This window comes from Ciconia boyciana, chromosome 1 (genome assembly GCF_034638445.1).
Source record: "Ciconia boyciana chromosome 1, ASM3463844v1, whole genome shotgun sequence".
NCBI classification, from domain to species: Eukaryota; Metazoa; Chordata; class Aves; order Ciconiiformes; family Ciconiidae; genus Ciconia; species Ciconia boyciana.
The window spans coordinates 172139376-172154403 of record NC_132934.1 but is presented as its reverse complement, the minus strand read 5'-3'; the positions used below and the strand labels follow the sequence as shown (position 1 = coordinate 172154403).

At 35.9% G+C, this 15028-nt stretch overlaps 1 protein-coding gene across 5 annotated transcripts in view; it reads right to left on the bottom strand.

The window, feature by feature from the left end:
* Nucleotides 1-5822: 5822 nt before the first annotated feature.
* RBM26 (RNA binding motif protein 26) overlaps nucleotides 5823-15028 on the bottom strand; it is a 61210-nt gene continuing 52004 nt past the window's right edge. For 3 of the 5 annotated variants that reach the window (XM_072849998.1, XM_072849995.1, XM_072849994.1), the window contains 2 exons: nucleotides 14348-14461; nucleotides 5823-9024 (listed from right to left, as the gene is read on the bottom strand). In XM_072849998.1, coding sequence (XP_072706099.1) covers nucleotides 8935-9024; nucleotides 14348-14461 — 204 coding nt within the window. In that variant the 3' untranslated portion in view covers nucleotides 5823-8934. The remainder of the gene's footprint in view (nucleotides 9025-14347; nucleotides 14462-15028) is intronic. The other 2 variants (XM_072849996.1, XM_072849997.1) reach the window with 2 other exon arrangements.

The window sequence follows — 15028 nt, the reverse complement described above, 5'->3', positions numbered from 1 at the left end:
CTACTGGTAGTATTGTAGCATGATATACTGCCATCTTAAAAATAGCAGTGTAGTGAAAGTTACTGGTTAATCTTTCTATTATTTCAGGTTGCAGTTTGTATAACTTATTCCCCTAATACAAAGCTATTTCTTCACTGTTTTCCTGGCAAGCTGTCTTCAAAAAATTCAATATATAGTAAATTTGCAGAGAAGGGCCAATATAAGAGCACACATATCAGTATTTCCAGTACAGGAAGCATTACAGTAAATGACGATGGAAAAAAAATAGCACTTATCTTAAACTCACTTGAAAGGATGTTTAGAGATAGTTCAACACAGAAACAGAAGAAGAATATATTTTAAATTATTTTAATATTAAAGTTATCAAAACATAAATTTACTGAATGCATACAAATAATATTGTGGGAAGTTCACCAATACAAAATTGCAAATACAGACAGCATTAGCCTGTTAAAAGTTAACAAGGCCTAATGGTGACTTATGTTCCTTAATTTTTTACTATGTATCGACAGAAAAAAGTGCACAGTTTCATTCTGCTTTACTGCCAATATACTTACATAATTTCTAATAGAAAAATTATTTTGTTATTCAGGTCAGGCAGCAAGTCTGCTGACCAGCACTTTGCGTGTTAACCATCTCTCAGCTTCTTCCACCATAAGGGCTACTGCTACTGCTCTTTGCTCTTTAATCACATATTTTTCAGTAACAGAATACTCCCACACATAAATTTGGCTACATCACAATAATACATCTAAATACACTATGTGCAGGATGTTGCTTCTGGGAACAAAGAATTCCAAACTCTAAAATTAGAAAATGTCTTTTTCAGACTCCAAAAGGTAAACTAACTGATGAAATTTTACCACAGAAAAAAAAACCCAACAGAAGTAGCCTGCAGGAACCCCAGTGTTCAGATCCCTGAATGCTGGAAACAAATATTCACCAATTATTGACTTAGTATTTTAAAAGTAGACAGATTTATTTTTTCCCCCGAAAGATACTGAATAAGTACTCCTGGATATAGCTGCAAAAGGAGTTTTCTATTCTCTCTGTAGAAAGATTAACCCATTTAAAAGGTGTTCCAGTAGATAAGCAGTTATGGTTCCATATCCAGGCCCATTCAATCACTGGAATAATGCATGGAAGCAAGCTTTCAGGTATAAGCAGGTAACATTTCCTTTCACTGTAAGAATTTGTTTGAAAGACAGTCAAGATTTCAATTACTCAGGTATAGAAAATCCACCTTTGTGAACATCTGTACTATACTGCACAATTCTATACTGCAGCAATGTTTTCTAAATGTGCTCACTTGCTGCTGGGTATTTCTGTTTTTGTGTTCTTGATAAAACTTGCAATTCTACTTAACCTTACACAACTTTTTTTGTCTTATACATGAAGGATAGTACAGCCTATGGTGGAGTTTTGAAAACAGCAGCAATGAGAAAGGTTAAGGTTGTAGAACTTTGCAATAAATAAATAGTATCCTACCACTCTCTGTTTTCTAAGGTAAAATACTACCATGGAGAATGTAGGTGGAAAAATACCATTAAAAATTGTATCAAAATACATATGAAGATAGTATGTCTCTTTTATTTGCTACCAAACTGGTAGAAATAGCACATGGGGGATATCTCATTTCAAACATTATTTAATACCTCTCTGAAAGCAGCAGTGGGTAAATGTTAATCATCGATCAGATCTGAATGTAAAGAGAGAATTGTGATTAAAAAAAAACAAATAATTTTTTCAACAAGAATTTATCTTTTCACAATCAATTGTGGCAAGCAAGGTTTCCATCTTTAAGTGAACTCAAAGATACTGACTTCTTAGAAGTTTTCCAGCATTATACAATGTCTATCCACAGGCAATGATACAGCTGCCATCTTGCAAGAAAAAAAGAGACCATATAATAATCTCCACATAGCTGAATTTGTGAGTTAGGAGGAATGTAACAAAATCTGTGATACCTCAGCACTTTCTGGTATCACACTAATGACTAAAGGGAAAAGAAAACAATACAGAATGAGTTATGTTGTTGGCCTAAATGTGATTTGTGTGCATGGACGTTACACACTCAGAGTTCCAAGTGTAGAGACGCATGGGCTACCAGTAGCTTCCCAATGAACTCAGGCAAGACAGTAACAGACAGTATATCGGAAGTACCAGGATGAACAAGTATTCCATACCATAGTTGAAAAAATGTTTTGTGTAGTTACACTGCACCAGTTGGTGGAGCTACAGTAGTAATTCTTTGATGTATTTAACGTGAGTCTACCATAAAGCAAAGATAACTGCCTACAGTGGCGAAATCTCTCCACACCATGTTAGGCTGGCAATTTCTTTTGTACTTTATATAAAAATGTAATACCATCTGCCATTTCTGCCCACCCACTTTCCAGCAGTAAGTTTTAACTTTCCATTCACTGCATATCCCCTATTCTAGAGCATAAACACATTCTTAAAAGATTCATTTTTATGAAAAACTTTGACAAACAGGATGTAGCTACCCAAAGTTTTCTGTAACTTCAACTGTAATCTATCAAAACCTAATTCAACTCCCAGAGCAGAAAAGGAGATGGATATACGCCTCTTACAACACAGAAATGTTCTTCTGTTTTATTCAGATTTAAACACCTGGAGTCATGTTTTACCATTGGTACCTAAATCCAAAGAGAGATACTTTGTTTCAGTTCACACAAATAGAATTTCTGCTGACATGGTAGAGATGTATACAGGTTTCTGCAAGAAATGCAAATATTAGTATGACAACTGAAACAGGAAAAATATCACAGAAGTGTTGAAATGGGAGCAAATTACTTCCAGTTATTGGGTTTCACTTGTGTACCCATAGTGCCCTCTAGCAGTCGAAAGAGAAAATACAGGGCTTTATCTCAAGGAAAAAAAAAAATCCACAAAATCAGAACTGACTTTTTTTTTTTTAAGCAGAGAAAGGACAGTTTGCAAATGTGAAGAAGAACAGTTCTTCATGTTAAAAACAAGGTACTTTAATGGAAAGGACACATCTCTCAGCTTTTATGCAGCGGAGTCCTGCAGAGCTGGGAAGCTCTGTAAAAAGAGGGTTCTTGTACCCTAAAGGCATTTCTGTGCTTCTGTAGATCTCACCTACACCATATAAGCATTAGCAACATGCACTCGATTTTACCAAAAGGATATAGATTTTTACATGCATAGATCAACATATGTTTTTGTGAAGTCTTTGTTTTCTGTACAAGGAGGAAACATTTTGGCTCAAACTTCTTTATCGCACAAAATTCCATGCAAGATGAAGAATAAATTATGACCTTTAAAACCTAAGAAACACTTCTCATTTCCCTAGATAGCAAATTATTGTATAGACAGAAGAATTAGCAGCCTTAGAGCTGAGAAATTTTCTGTCTAGCTCCAGATCATTAGGAAAACATTTTGGAGAAGTTAGTGCTTCTTTTTTTCCTTTGCATTTAAAAGAACATTAAGCCTAAGAAGCAGAAGGCATTCTTTAGCAACTGGGAAATGGTCATCTGCACTGTTCAAGTTTTGAGGCCTGTAAAGTACATTTCTGATTTCAAATAACCTCCATAGCTTGTCAGGAAGAACTGTAAATACCAGTTTGCTTTTCTTTTTCCTTCCTTTTTAAAGAAAAGTGTATGCCAGATGATATAAAAAAGACCTGTCTCACCCATCAAATTACTATCAAAAAATCTCACCTGAAACTGCAACACAGAAGAGTAAAATAGCGTAATAGGGTAAAAAGATTATTTTACCCTCTCTGCATCCCAAAGGTCAAAATAAAAAATATGTCTATTGCAGATGTTTCTCAGAAAAAATAATTTTGAAGGGTACATGCCTCAAAATTTTTTTCTCCCCGTTGCTGACAGGGAAATACTAAAATCCAGCTCATCAGCTAGCACAGGCAGATTTGCTGAATGTGGTATACCAGTCTTTGCCAGAGAAAGGCGAGAAACTGAATTAGTTTGTTGTTCTAACAAAGCAGGAAGGATCTTGGAATTCAAGAATTCAAACTGTAACATCAAAATTATTATAAAATACCACAGGGTCAGATGAGATGATTTTCAAAGACATCAACTGGTCTCAGGATTACAAGCTTACTATAAGAAGAAAAAAAAAATTAATCTTCACTCACATGGACAAAGTACCAACATTCAGATATGCTTTAGCATTAACACATACAGAAGGATTATATAAATAATGATCCATTAGAAAAAAAAGATAAATTTCTTGTGCAGTATGTTCTTGAAATCCCTCTCATTAGCATTCCAATTAGATCTAAAGAGAATTTAAATAAAAGACTGAAATCACTGGTCTATTTTTGTTGCAAGTATTTTTGATGTCTACAGATTTAAAACATGGTTCAGAATAAAACATGCAGAGACATATTAAAGTAAAAAACGAAAATAATTATTTTATAAAACTACAATATTTAGGCAACTGTGTGACAAGTACACTAGTGTGTTCATAAAGGTCTACATGAGCCCACAAAAATTAAGAGTTCATTTTTACCAAGGATCAGTTTACGGCTATATTGGCTCAACTGAAAAAGAATTGATAATTTTTTTTTAAAAATCTTATCAAGGAGTTCTACTTTGTCTGACTTAACAGGTTCGTTTGAAAGTAATCAAGTGCTCTAACACCAGTACAGTAAGAAACAGCTCCACTTAGCATAGGATGATGAAGAACAATCAAAATTGTTCCGATTTTCACACTTAATCACTTTTTTCCCCACAAACCCCTCAAATCTCTGCTATTTGCTCCAGTTGTTCTAATCTTAATTTGTTAACTGTAACTTAATTTGCTAATGGTAATAAAAGGTAAATGGTGTAGGATTAAATCTGACTATATCTTCGTTAGTTGCAACACTACAACAATGTTGAATTATAGTAAATGAGGTGCTTCATTGAAGGCCTGTGCCCCTTTATGTTACTTTGTGTATTGGTACAACAGTAGTGTATAATGGGTGAAAGGAAAAAAAAAAATCCCCTGCTCCATCCCCATCTATTTTTGGTGAGACCTACTAGTTCAGGAATTAGTTAAAAAAATACAGGGAACATCCAAAATCACTTCCTTGAGTCAAAACCAAATTCTTGTGCATCTTTTTGTGCTCTTTTATGGTCATGAGACAATCGATAATTACAAATTGTAATTTACCATCTAAAAAAAACTCAAATAAATGTACAGTTTTTAAAAGTTATCCAAGGACTGACAACAAACAGTAAGCTTAGCCAGTTTGGGGACCTCTTCAGAGTAGATAGTCAACAACAAAATCGGACGTTTTAAATTAGGTACAATCATGCTACACTATTCTCAGATACCTAAGTTACCTGGATAGTATTTTTTGCCTCCTTTTCTAGTTAAGGAATAGAGACTGTTTTCAGAGTGTGGTTTAGAACAGAAACCTATTTTAAGTGCCTGAAGTTATACAAATACTTTTCAATGGATGTTTTCTCTATTGAAGAAATAGACCTGCTTAGACTTGGTTGTAAAATAAGTCCTGTACCTTTGTGTTTCACTAATAAATAACTTTTATTTCTTCTGTGGGTTTTCTGATTTGAAATAAGTGAGTTTTAAGAGAAGAAAAAAACACAAATAGCACTGGCCATAAGTAATGCTTCGAAGAGGTATTCTTGTTACTTCGTTTTGTAGACTGTAATATAGTCTGAATTACTGACTCCCATAACTTAAAATTTTTTGTAGATCAACCAAATGTAGTTTACTACAATATTGTCATTGAACTACATGTCAGATCACATCTTATTCAAGCCCTTTAGCATCTAGCTGGAAAAGAAAATACGTTCTTAAATGTTTACCTTTTTTCCCATAGAAATTTTGAAAAGCTGCCTGGCGAAAACCAAGGTAACCCCACTCTCGGTGCTTCAGACTAGGAAAATCCATTTGCAGAACTGTTAAAAAAATACAATGATTTAGCTAATCACAGTGGAGGCACACTTAGGAATGCATTCAGAAGGATCAACTAAGTAAAGAAGGGAATGAAAGTCAGCAGGATGCTTGGTTTGTTGATTCAAACAAGGAAGGATGCTGCTCCAGGTGACAACAGATTTCACTGAAGGCTATGCTAATAAGGATCTGACTGAACTGAAAAGACAAGAGTTGGCTAAGGTAGTAGCAAAAAAGGGAGGGGAGAGCAGAGCTAGGCAAGGAATACAAGGACAGAGCAAGCCAAAAAGAAATCAAATCAAGTAAGTAATTTGATAATTACAGAAATACGTACAGAATCCATTTAGATTGCAACCGGGACACCATTCTCTTAACGCTGAATGGCATATAATCACAGATTAGTTTTAACTGAAACAAACATGTTTGGGTTTGTTTCTTAAACTGAATCAAACCATTCTGTTCCAGGTGGTTTTCAATCATTCAGTGTCACAAGGTAACAGCAGGGGACAAAATACATGCCAGTAAGAATCCCCCCAACACCTTTCGTTGATGGAAGTTTGGGGGAGGAAGGTGGTAAAAAGAATTTTAAAAGGTTTCATCACCTTATAGGTAGACCAGGGTGAAAAGTTATTAAGAAATGAATCCTGCATGGATGCATTACCAGGCTGAATTCAAAACAAGCATGCAAACTTGCAATACTAATTTTAAAATTATGTGATACGGCAGTTTCAGATGATTCGTAAGAAGCATCCATGTAAAGAACACACTAATAGCTGTGATTAGCTTTTGTTGATTGACTGCAGTGAAAAGGCAGGTTTGAGCACCAGAGAAAGCATGCCACACAACCAACCACCTTAAGGCAGCACACACAGTCCTTTCCTGTGCTGTACCTGTTCTGTAAGACAACACACAAAAAAATTCCACCTCCCGGACTGTCAATTTGGCACCCTTCAGATGTACTAAATTATTAAAAAAGAAAAGTAGAAAAGCTTGTATTTAATTCAGTGAACTAAAACAGCTCACTCAGAGCACTGGATAAAAAGGTTCTTAAAATATTTTATTTTGCCTGAAATTCAGTGTAAAAGGAAATCAGTTTCCCAAACACAATTCCTTATGGCAAGATTTAGAACTTACTGTAACAAGCATGGCAGTCAATTGTGAAATTTCAATGTGAAACTAAGACTATACAAAAATTTTAAGTGCATATTTTTGCAACAAGATATGCATACACACGGGGGGGGGATGGGGGGGGACACGGACGGGACACAACCCACAAAAACCCCCAAAACAGGATCCAGGTCTTAAAAAGCCCTCAAATAACTGAAATGCACAGAACAAAAATTCTACAGCTGGAGCTCTTCTCTCCGGGATACTACTTCTACTTCCTCTAGTCCTATTTTAGAATTAAAAAAAAAGGCAGAGACATGACTTATAGTAGTTCTCCCTCACCTCCCCCCAAAAAGACAAAAACATGGACTAAAGAAAATACATTGTTAACTGAAGTACTATCCCCTGCATCTATTTGATAAATGAGATAGTGGTTTTATGCTGAACTCATTAATGAGTTGACGGGGGGGGGGATATAAAATAAACTCCACAACTGTAATACTTAATAAATGGATTTGCTTGTGAAAACAGACCAGCAGAATGCCACTAAATGGAAATAAAAACAAGTCTTTCTGTTGAAAGAGGTCCTTTACTGTGAAGGACTAGGCAGTCCCCCTTCTTAAGAAGAGAAACTTCCGACCTCACATAACAGAATGCCCCGTTAGAAAGAGGCAGTTAAGTATTTCTGCGGAGTAGGAACTCTACTAACATTTCATGTATGTACATTTTTAAATGATGAATATACACTACAGTGTGAACTTAGTATCTGCTGAGTATTACTTTTGAAATGGAAAAACGTAATCATAGAAACACAGGAATAAAAAAGATGCATTAGTGTGGTCAAAGTTTTTAGAATAAAACCTACCAAATATTCCACTTCACCTAATGTATTTTTCTAAATTACATTTCAGTACTGCATATATTTTTGTGGGATCAAATTTTCTTCTACAGTTGCACAGTGCACGGATACAGAACAAATTCCTTATTGTTGGAATATTATTCTATTTACCATTTGACTTAAATCAGTTTAAAATTCAGAAGACATCCAAAAGCTTTTATGCAACAGAGTACATCTGTGTGTTAATGTAAATGAAACATCATTATGTTGAGGATTTTTTTAATATTCAATACTATTTTAGTGTAAGTGATAGTGATTAGAGCTCCTTTTGTGAATATGGGGGTGGGGGTTGCCATTTGGAACGGTCTTTTTTCTTTCTTTTTTTTTTTTCTTTTTTTTTTTTTTCATTATGAAGGACCATTGCCTTAGCTTTTTTGGTTATTGCTTTTTTTTTTTTCCTTTTTTCTTTTTTTTTTTTTGAAGACCATTCCATTTCTTTATTTTTTAACATCTTAAAGTCATAAGGACTTATATGCAAAGCAGTCATACACTTTATCATTAAAACCCATAGGTAAAATACGTACACAAATCCAACAAAAGGCTAGTACATAGTAAAGCCTAAGCATACTACTATGCAATATTATGAATACATAACTTTAGAGACTTCAGTTTAGTACTGTTATCTATTCATTTCTGAAAACATTCACAAAGATTTTAAATGCAAATTTTCATTCCGTATTTGGAATAGAACAAAAATTATCTATGTTATAACAACTTTTGGTCATTTGTGTTTGACCAATTCCGTAAATTACAAAGAACCCAAAGAATTCTGTAACTTTCTGTAGAACTATGTAATAAAAACATTGCATATGTTCCTAGTATGATGTCTTTAGCAATCATTTACTGAAATGTAACTCAAACATCAATCTCTCAAAATGTATAACCGACCAGCTGCTTTTTAGTCTATATCTGAATCCAACTTCATCACAAAACTCCTTTTAATACAAAGATGCAGAAGTACATTAGGTAATACTAATGCAACACAGGTGCAGTTCTAGCACTGTCACTGAACAGCTGAATCATCTTCTCCATGAACGAGATTCATTATCCTCCTCCTCTTCATCATCATCTTGAAGCAGCGAGTCATCCACCAAAGATTCTTCCTGAAACTTCAAGAGAAAACCTTTTTACTCTCTTGATCTTTAGTATTTTGTGATGTAAAAGGCAAAATACAAATCCCTGACACTTGCGATTTAATAAAGAACGAATTTATTTTTTAAGTGTAAACAGTAATGCTTTCACAAAAGTATACTGTATATGTATTATACACATATACTAATAAATGGCAAAGGAAACATGTTTTTTTCCTTTTCAGTGGACTTCAGAATGATCAGAACATGAGCCTCACACTTAAATAGCTCTTCTGATTCTTTGGCATATCATTCATGCCCAAGCTGCCATGTTCCCATGAATCTTAAGATGCTATTCTGAAAAATACTATTAGTTTTTGCATGTTCACAATAACTATGCCTGTTTTCATAGTATTTCTTTTCCACAGTATTAAAAAGGTTGAATCTGAGACATTTTGATTCTGACAGCTTAATCAAGCTTAAAACCGACAAAGGTTTAAAAGATCAGGGCAAGGAGACATGTATTTACAGAAATTTAGACAAAATATATTAGTGTATTTTCAACTGCTTTCAGTAACGACATAGTAACTCCATAGACTTCACAAAACCCTGAACATTTCAGGTCAATAGTTACAGGCTTCAGAGAGGCAAAGTTAAAAAAAATGAAAGATATAACAGTGAGTTGTTTATTTTTTGTCTACATATAGACACAGGGGTGTACTTATAAACTACCCTGTCTCAGAACTTTTTTGGCAATTGCACCTATCACAGCAATTTCTGCACTAGCTGGAGAAAGTACGAAAACACAAGGATGTCTTTCCTTAGCAAAGTCTCCCAGCTGTCAGGTAACAGTTATGGTCTTCCTGGCTTATTCTTCTTGTCCCAGTAATTGTCGTTTTTGCCACAGAATTCCCAAATTCAACAGGAGGCATGAAGGTTAATTTGTGAAGTTAGGGAGCCTTCTGGAGAGATGTGAGGCTCTAGGCTGAAGAAAGCCTAGAACTAAGCCTCCTCTCTTTCCAGTAGGCTGTTTTACAAGAGGGAGAAACTACTGTCTTCATTACTTTTGCCTACAGAAAGTGCATTTTAAAAAGCAGCTCTGTTGACACCTGACCTGTCTGTCAATGTATGCCTGGGTACTCTGAGCCAGACTAAAACACAGAAGCTTTCTGAGGATATAGCCTCTTCCCCTGGTGTTTACATGTCCAGCAGGCTAAAATACAACAATGCTGTCAAAAAGGAGTAGTCCTGGGCAGCGCACAATGCAGTACTCCAAGGTGCACAAGGCTGAGTGGCAGCAGGGATGACCAAAAAGCCTGGAAAAACTTCCATATAGGGGAACAACTAAAGGGGTTATCTGGCCTGGAGAGAAAATAACTGAGGGGAAGTATAACAGGAGTCCATATATATTAAGTGTCTCGGAGAAAGTGAAGAGAGAATGATGGTTTTCTTTTTGATGCAAGAGGAGGAGAACATCAAAACTAAACATGCAGGTGGCAGGTCCCATATAAAGATACTTATTCTTGGTAGACATAGTTGAACAGTAGCATTCCCTGTTGCAGGACGTTACAGATGCTATTCAGATTCCAAAGAAACCAGACAAATTCATAAAATAAACACCTATCAAGGTCTTTCAACTACAAAGACACCACATCTCTGACTCAGCAGGTCCCTGAACTGCAAACCACTGATGATTAAAAGCTTATCTCTACTTACATGTCTTATACTCTTCCTAGGCATCTGTTGTTGACTCAGTAGAGTCAACTCTTTTGTTAGGCACCCAGGTGTGGAATGTAACAGGTGTGGACGTTTTGGTTGACAGCTGGCTGAATATGAGCCAGCAGTGTGCCCAGGTGGCCAAGAAAGCCAATAGCATCCTGGCTTGTATCAGAAATAGCGTGGCCAGCAGGATGAGGGAAGTGATCTTCCCCCTGTACTCAGCACTGGTGAGGCCGCACCTTGAATCCTGTGTTCAGCTTTGGGCCCCTCACTACAAGAGAGACATTGAGGTGCTGGAGCGAGTCCAGAGAAGGGCAACGAAGCTGGTGAAGGGTCTAGAGCAGAAGTCTGATGAGGAGCGGCTGAGGGAACTGGGGTTGTTTAGCCTGGAGAAAAGGAGGCTGAGGGGAGACCTTGGCTCTCTCTCTAACCACCTGAAAGGAGGTTGTAGAGAGGTGGGGGTCGGTCTCTTCACCCAGGTAACAAGTGATAGGACAAGAGGAAATGGCCTCAAGTTGCGCCAGGGGAGGTTTAGACTGGATATTAGGAAATTTTACTTCACTGAAAGGGTTATCAAGCATTGGCAGAGGCTGCTTAGGGAAGTGGTGGAGTCAGCATCCCTGGAAGTATTTAAAAGACGTTTGGATGAGGTGCTTAGGGACATGGTGTAGTGGTGGTCTTGGCAGTGTTAGGTTTATGGTTGGACTCGATGATCTTAAAGGCCTTTTCCAACCTAAACGATTCTGTGATTCTGTAAGGGATCTAGGAAGATTAGGTGCTTTCATAATTAAGTGGCTACTCACCAGAGATTTTCTATAGCATCCAAGTCCAAAAGACCTACCTCATATTTTCACAAACAGACTCGGAACCCTGTTTCATTATTAAGAATGTCACTCTGCTGAATGACCTAGCTCCCTTTTTTCTTTTTTTTTTTTTAAACATCAAGGTACTTAGTTTCACTCAAGTCTTAAGCCTGCTATCCCTCTTTAGCATAGTATTCCTTAGCCGAACCAAAATGGTAGTTTAGACATGGAAAAATGAAGGAAACCTTTTTCATGTGTTTACAATAGCTGCTATACAATGACGCTAAATAAGTAGCATGATGAATTTTAGGCATGCAGAAACTCAAGACATTTTGCATGTATAAAGAATGTATGACAAATTCAGGCCACTGACTCTAAGAACCTAGCCCACCCCCAATCTAATCCTGCATAAGTTCCCAATTTTAAGCAATAAAACTATGTAAAATTTCTTTTATGCAATTGGTTGAACTTTAGCACATGAACATGAAGTTCTTGAACTCATCCATCTGGGAGCTGGGGATCATAACATTGTACTTCAAATACTAACTTAACCAAATGCTAGTAGCAATACAAAGCTCCCAGAATGAAAGAATGGCATTTAAATGCAAAATTTCCAAGGATTATCGAATAGAAATCCCACATGTAAAGAAATTTGGTGAAGGTTAGGAGGACTAATTCAGTTGTAGAAAACTGAAATAAAATCCAATCTCATTATACAAAGCAGATAGGAGAGCTACATATATTTGGCTTGTTTTGAAAATGGGAAAGGGTCAGAGGTAAGTACATCAATCATGTTAAATAAAAAAATCTGTAAACACTGGGCCAAGTAAGAATCCAGCAACACTATTAAGAAAAATATACTTACACTAGTATTTTTATATTACATATGTGCTACTGCAAACATTTCAGCAAGCATACAAAAGTAATGAACAGCTAGGGTTTTTGATCCAAGATTAACTCCTATACATTTTCCACAAGAATAATTAGCCAAGGAATGACTGCAGAAACAGTCCAGAGACAAATAAAAAAAAGTTAAAGAACAAAATCAGATCTCGAGAAAAGTGTTAGAAAAATAAATGATCGGGAGCAAAAAAAAAAAAAACCAAACCTACAATAACAGTGAACCTTCAAATCATGACATTATTTCTTAACAATAAAAAACCCATTACTTCCTCTTTTTACTTAAATTTTGAAAATCTGGAAAGTTTTAGATGAGTCCATCAATTTATGAATTACAGAAAACAGTTTCATGCAGTCTTTCCCCTGAGTTTTCTTTCCATACCTGATGACTCCTGTTAAGGAGAACAACCATCCCCTATAATAGATGTAACCCACTATCACAAACGCTTCTCAGCTGACAAGATATCATCAAGCATCTAGGCCCAAGGTCTTCGTAAATCTGTCCTTTCCCTTTGCCAGGGCAGCCAGCACATGTAGCTTGTTACTATCTTCATGCCCTTTCCCCCACTACCTATACCCAGAGGTTCCCTCCTACACTCAGTGTCTTCAGGTGGGGTTAAAAGATGAATCTCACCTACCAATGAATCTGTACTTTCCTTCCTTTACTCTGCTGAAGTGTTTGCATGTCCCTCCATGCCCTTCCTTCATTATGCAAAATGGAGAAGTCTCAGTGAAGTAGTTACTCAATGAGACCTCTCAATAAGGTAGACTCCTTGCAGCAACAAACATTGCTGTTGGTCTTCACAGGCAATACATCCCTGAAGGGAAGTGACAAAATATCTAAGATGCTCTGAAGATTCCCCAATGTAGCCTCTTGTTCACTCACAGCTCATTATTACCTGACAATGCTTGAGGTTTGCATATACAAGAAAAGTAATATTTAGTAAGTCAGAATGCACAAATGCCTAATATGAATACACAGTGGTGGAGGTAGTCTACTCTACCTGTCTTCATCTGACATGCTAAAAAGAAACTGGTATTTTTGGAGACAGAAAGCAAATACACAAACTGACGTTCTTCAGAAAAAAAGCAGAAAGTGAATACTACAAAATGTAAAAAACTGAATTTGGTTATATCAAGACAATCTTGTGAAGCTGCTTCTACGGTAGGTCTGCCAAAATATCAAAAGAAAAAGATACACACAGAATACTATCACTGAGTAAGTCAAGATGTACTTCTACTTCAGCTATTCTATGGCAATTATGTATATACAGTTAACTAACAGTAAATGAATTAGAAAAAAAATATTGCTTGACTTCTTCCCCAAGTGGCATTTATTTTTCAGAATTCACAAACATCGGTATTTTGAGTGCAACTAGTTAAACGCATCAAGAAATGTTGCCCCACTTTTTCTACATTATCCAGTTAAGGTTATTTGGATAAGGCTTTAATCATGCACCACAATGAAGACTAACACATCAGCAGGGATACTTCAGATGTCTAAATGAAGTTAGTAAATGCTCTAAATTATTCCTTCACCTGTATCCTCCAAGCCATATCTCTCTATAAAGGAAAACTGGATTCTGAAATTTGATCCTCTAAGAGATTAGTGCCTACAGCAGATGGTACAAAACCCCATGTTTTGGACGAAATCCTCAATCTCTCTCATGCAAGTTCAAACCCACCCCTTCCATTTTCTAGATATATCCTCTAGAGTTTTTTGTTGTGTATCAAATTAAACATTTCTGCAAGGAGAAGTATTTGGACTTTCAACAGCCTAGAAAACAGGAAATATATTTACAGATAAATCCACTTTCTGATATCAAAATATGAGTTAGATTCAAAAACAGAAGTATGAATTCAACAGATCATTTTCTCTTGAAAAAGCTACATTATTTCACCTTAAAAACAAAAATGAAAGAAAAAAAAAGCAAGCTTACTTCTTCTTCATCAGGTTCAGCTTCTTCTGTTTCAACAGCTGACATACTAGCAACAGGCTTGTTCCATGCCAACTTTAACTCTTGTCCTTTAAAACGAGATCCATGAATTGCAGCCTAAAACGAGTTTAAACGTTTTAGTTATATATTTGTCAGGGGAAAAATTAACTTCAGTAATACTTAAATGCCAGAAATAAACCAACAGCCTGCTTTTTCAAAAGAAAATTCAAGTTGTAATATGTTCATACTGATTACTGTTAATAGGTTAAAACAAAATAACTTAATTCACTGCATATGGAATTCACACATCCTTTCAGGAAAATTATCAAAACATATTCAGAAGAAAATAAGCTCTGAAAACCATAAAGCATTTGGTGATGTGGGTAACATACTGAACCAGCGGGTTCCTGGTTTTTAATATTATCTTGATGGGTTCTTCACCTTTCAAAGATGGACACAAAACTGTTAACGCATAACTTATTGGAAGAAGTAAGATACACCACAAATACAAATGATTTAATATATTAAAAAAAAAACCCAAACAACTAAAAAAGCCCCTTTGTGATTACAACTTAATCTACTGGAAAACGTTCCACTTCCTGTAAAGCCGTTGTAATTGAAATGTAAAAATTTTTAACTTATGGGATATTCATGCGTTTCTAAGTACCCGCTGCATTAAGTGGC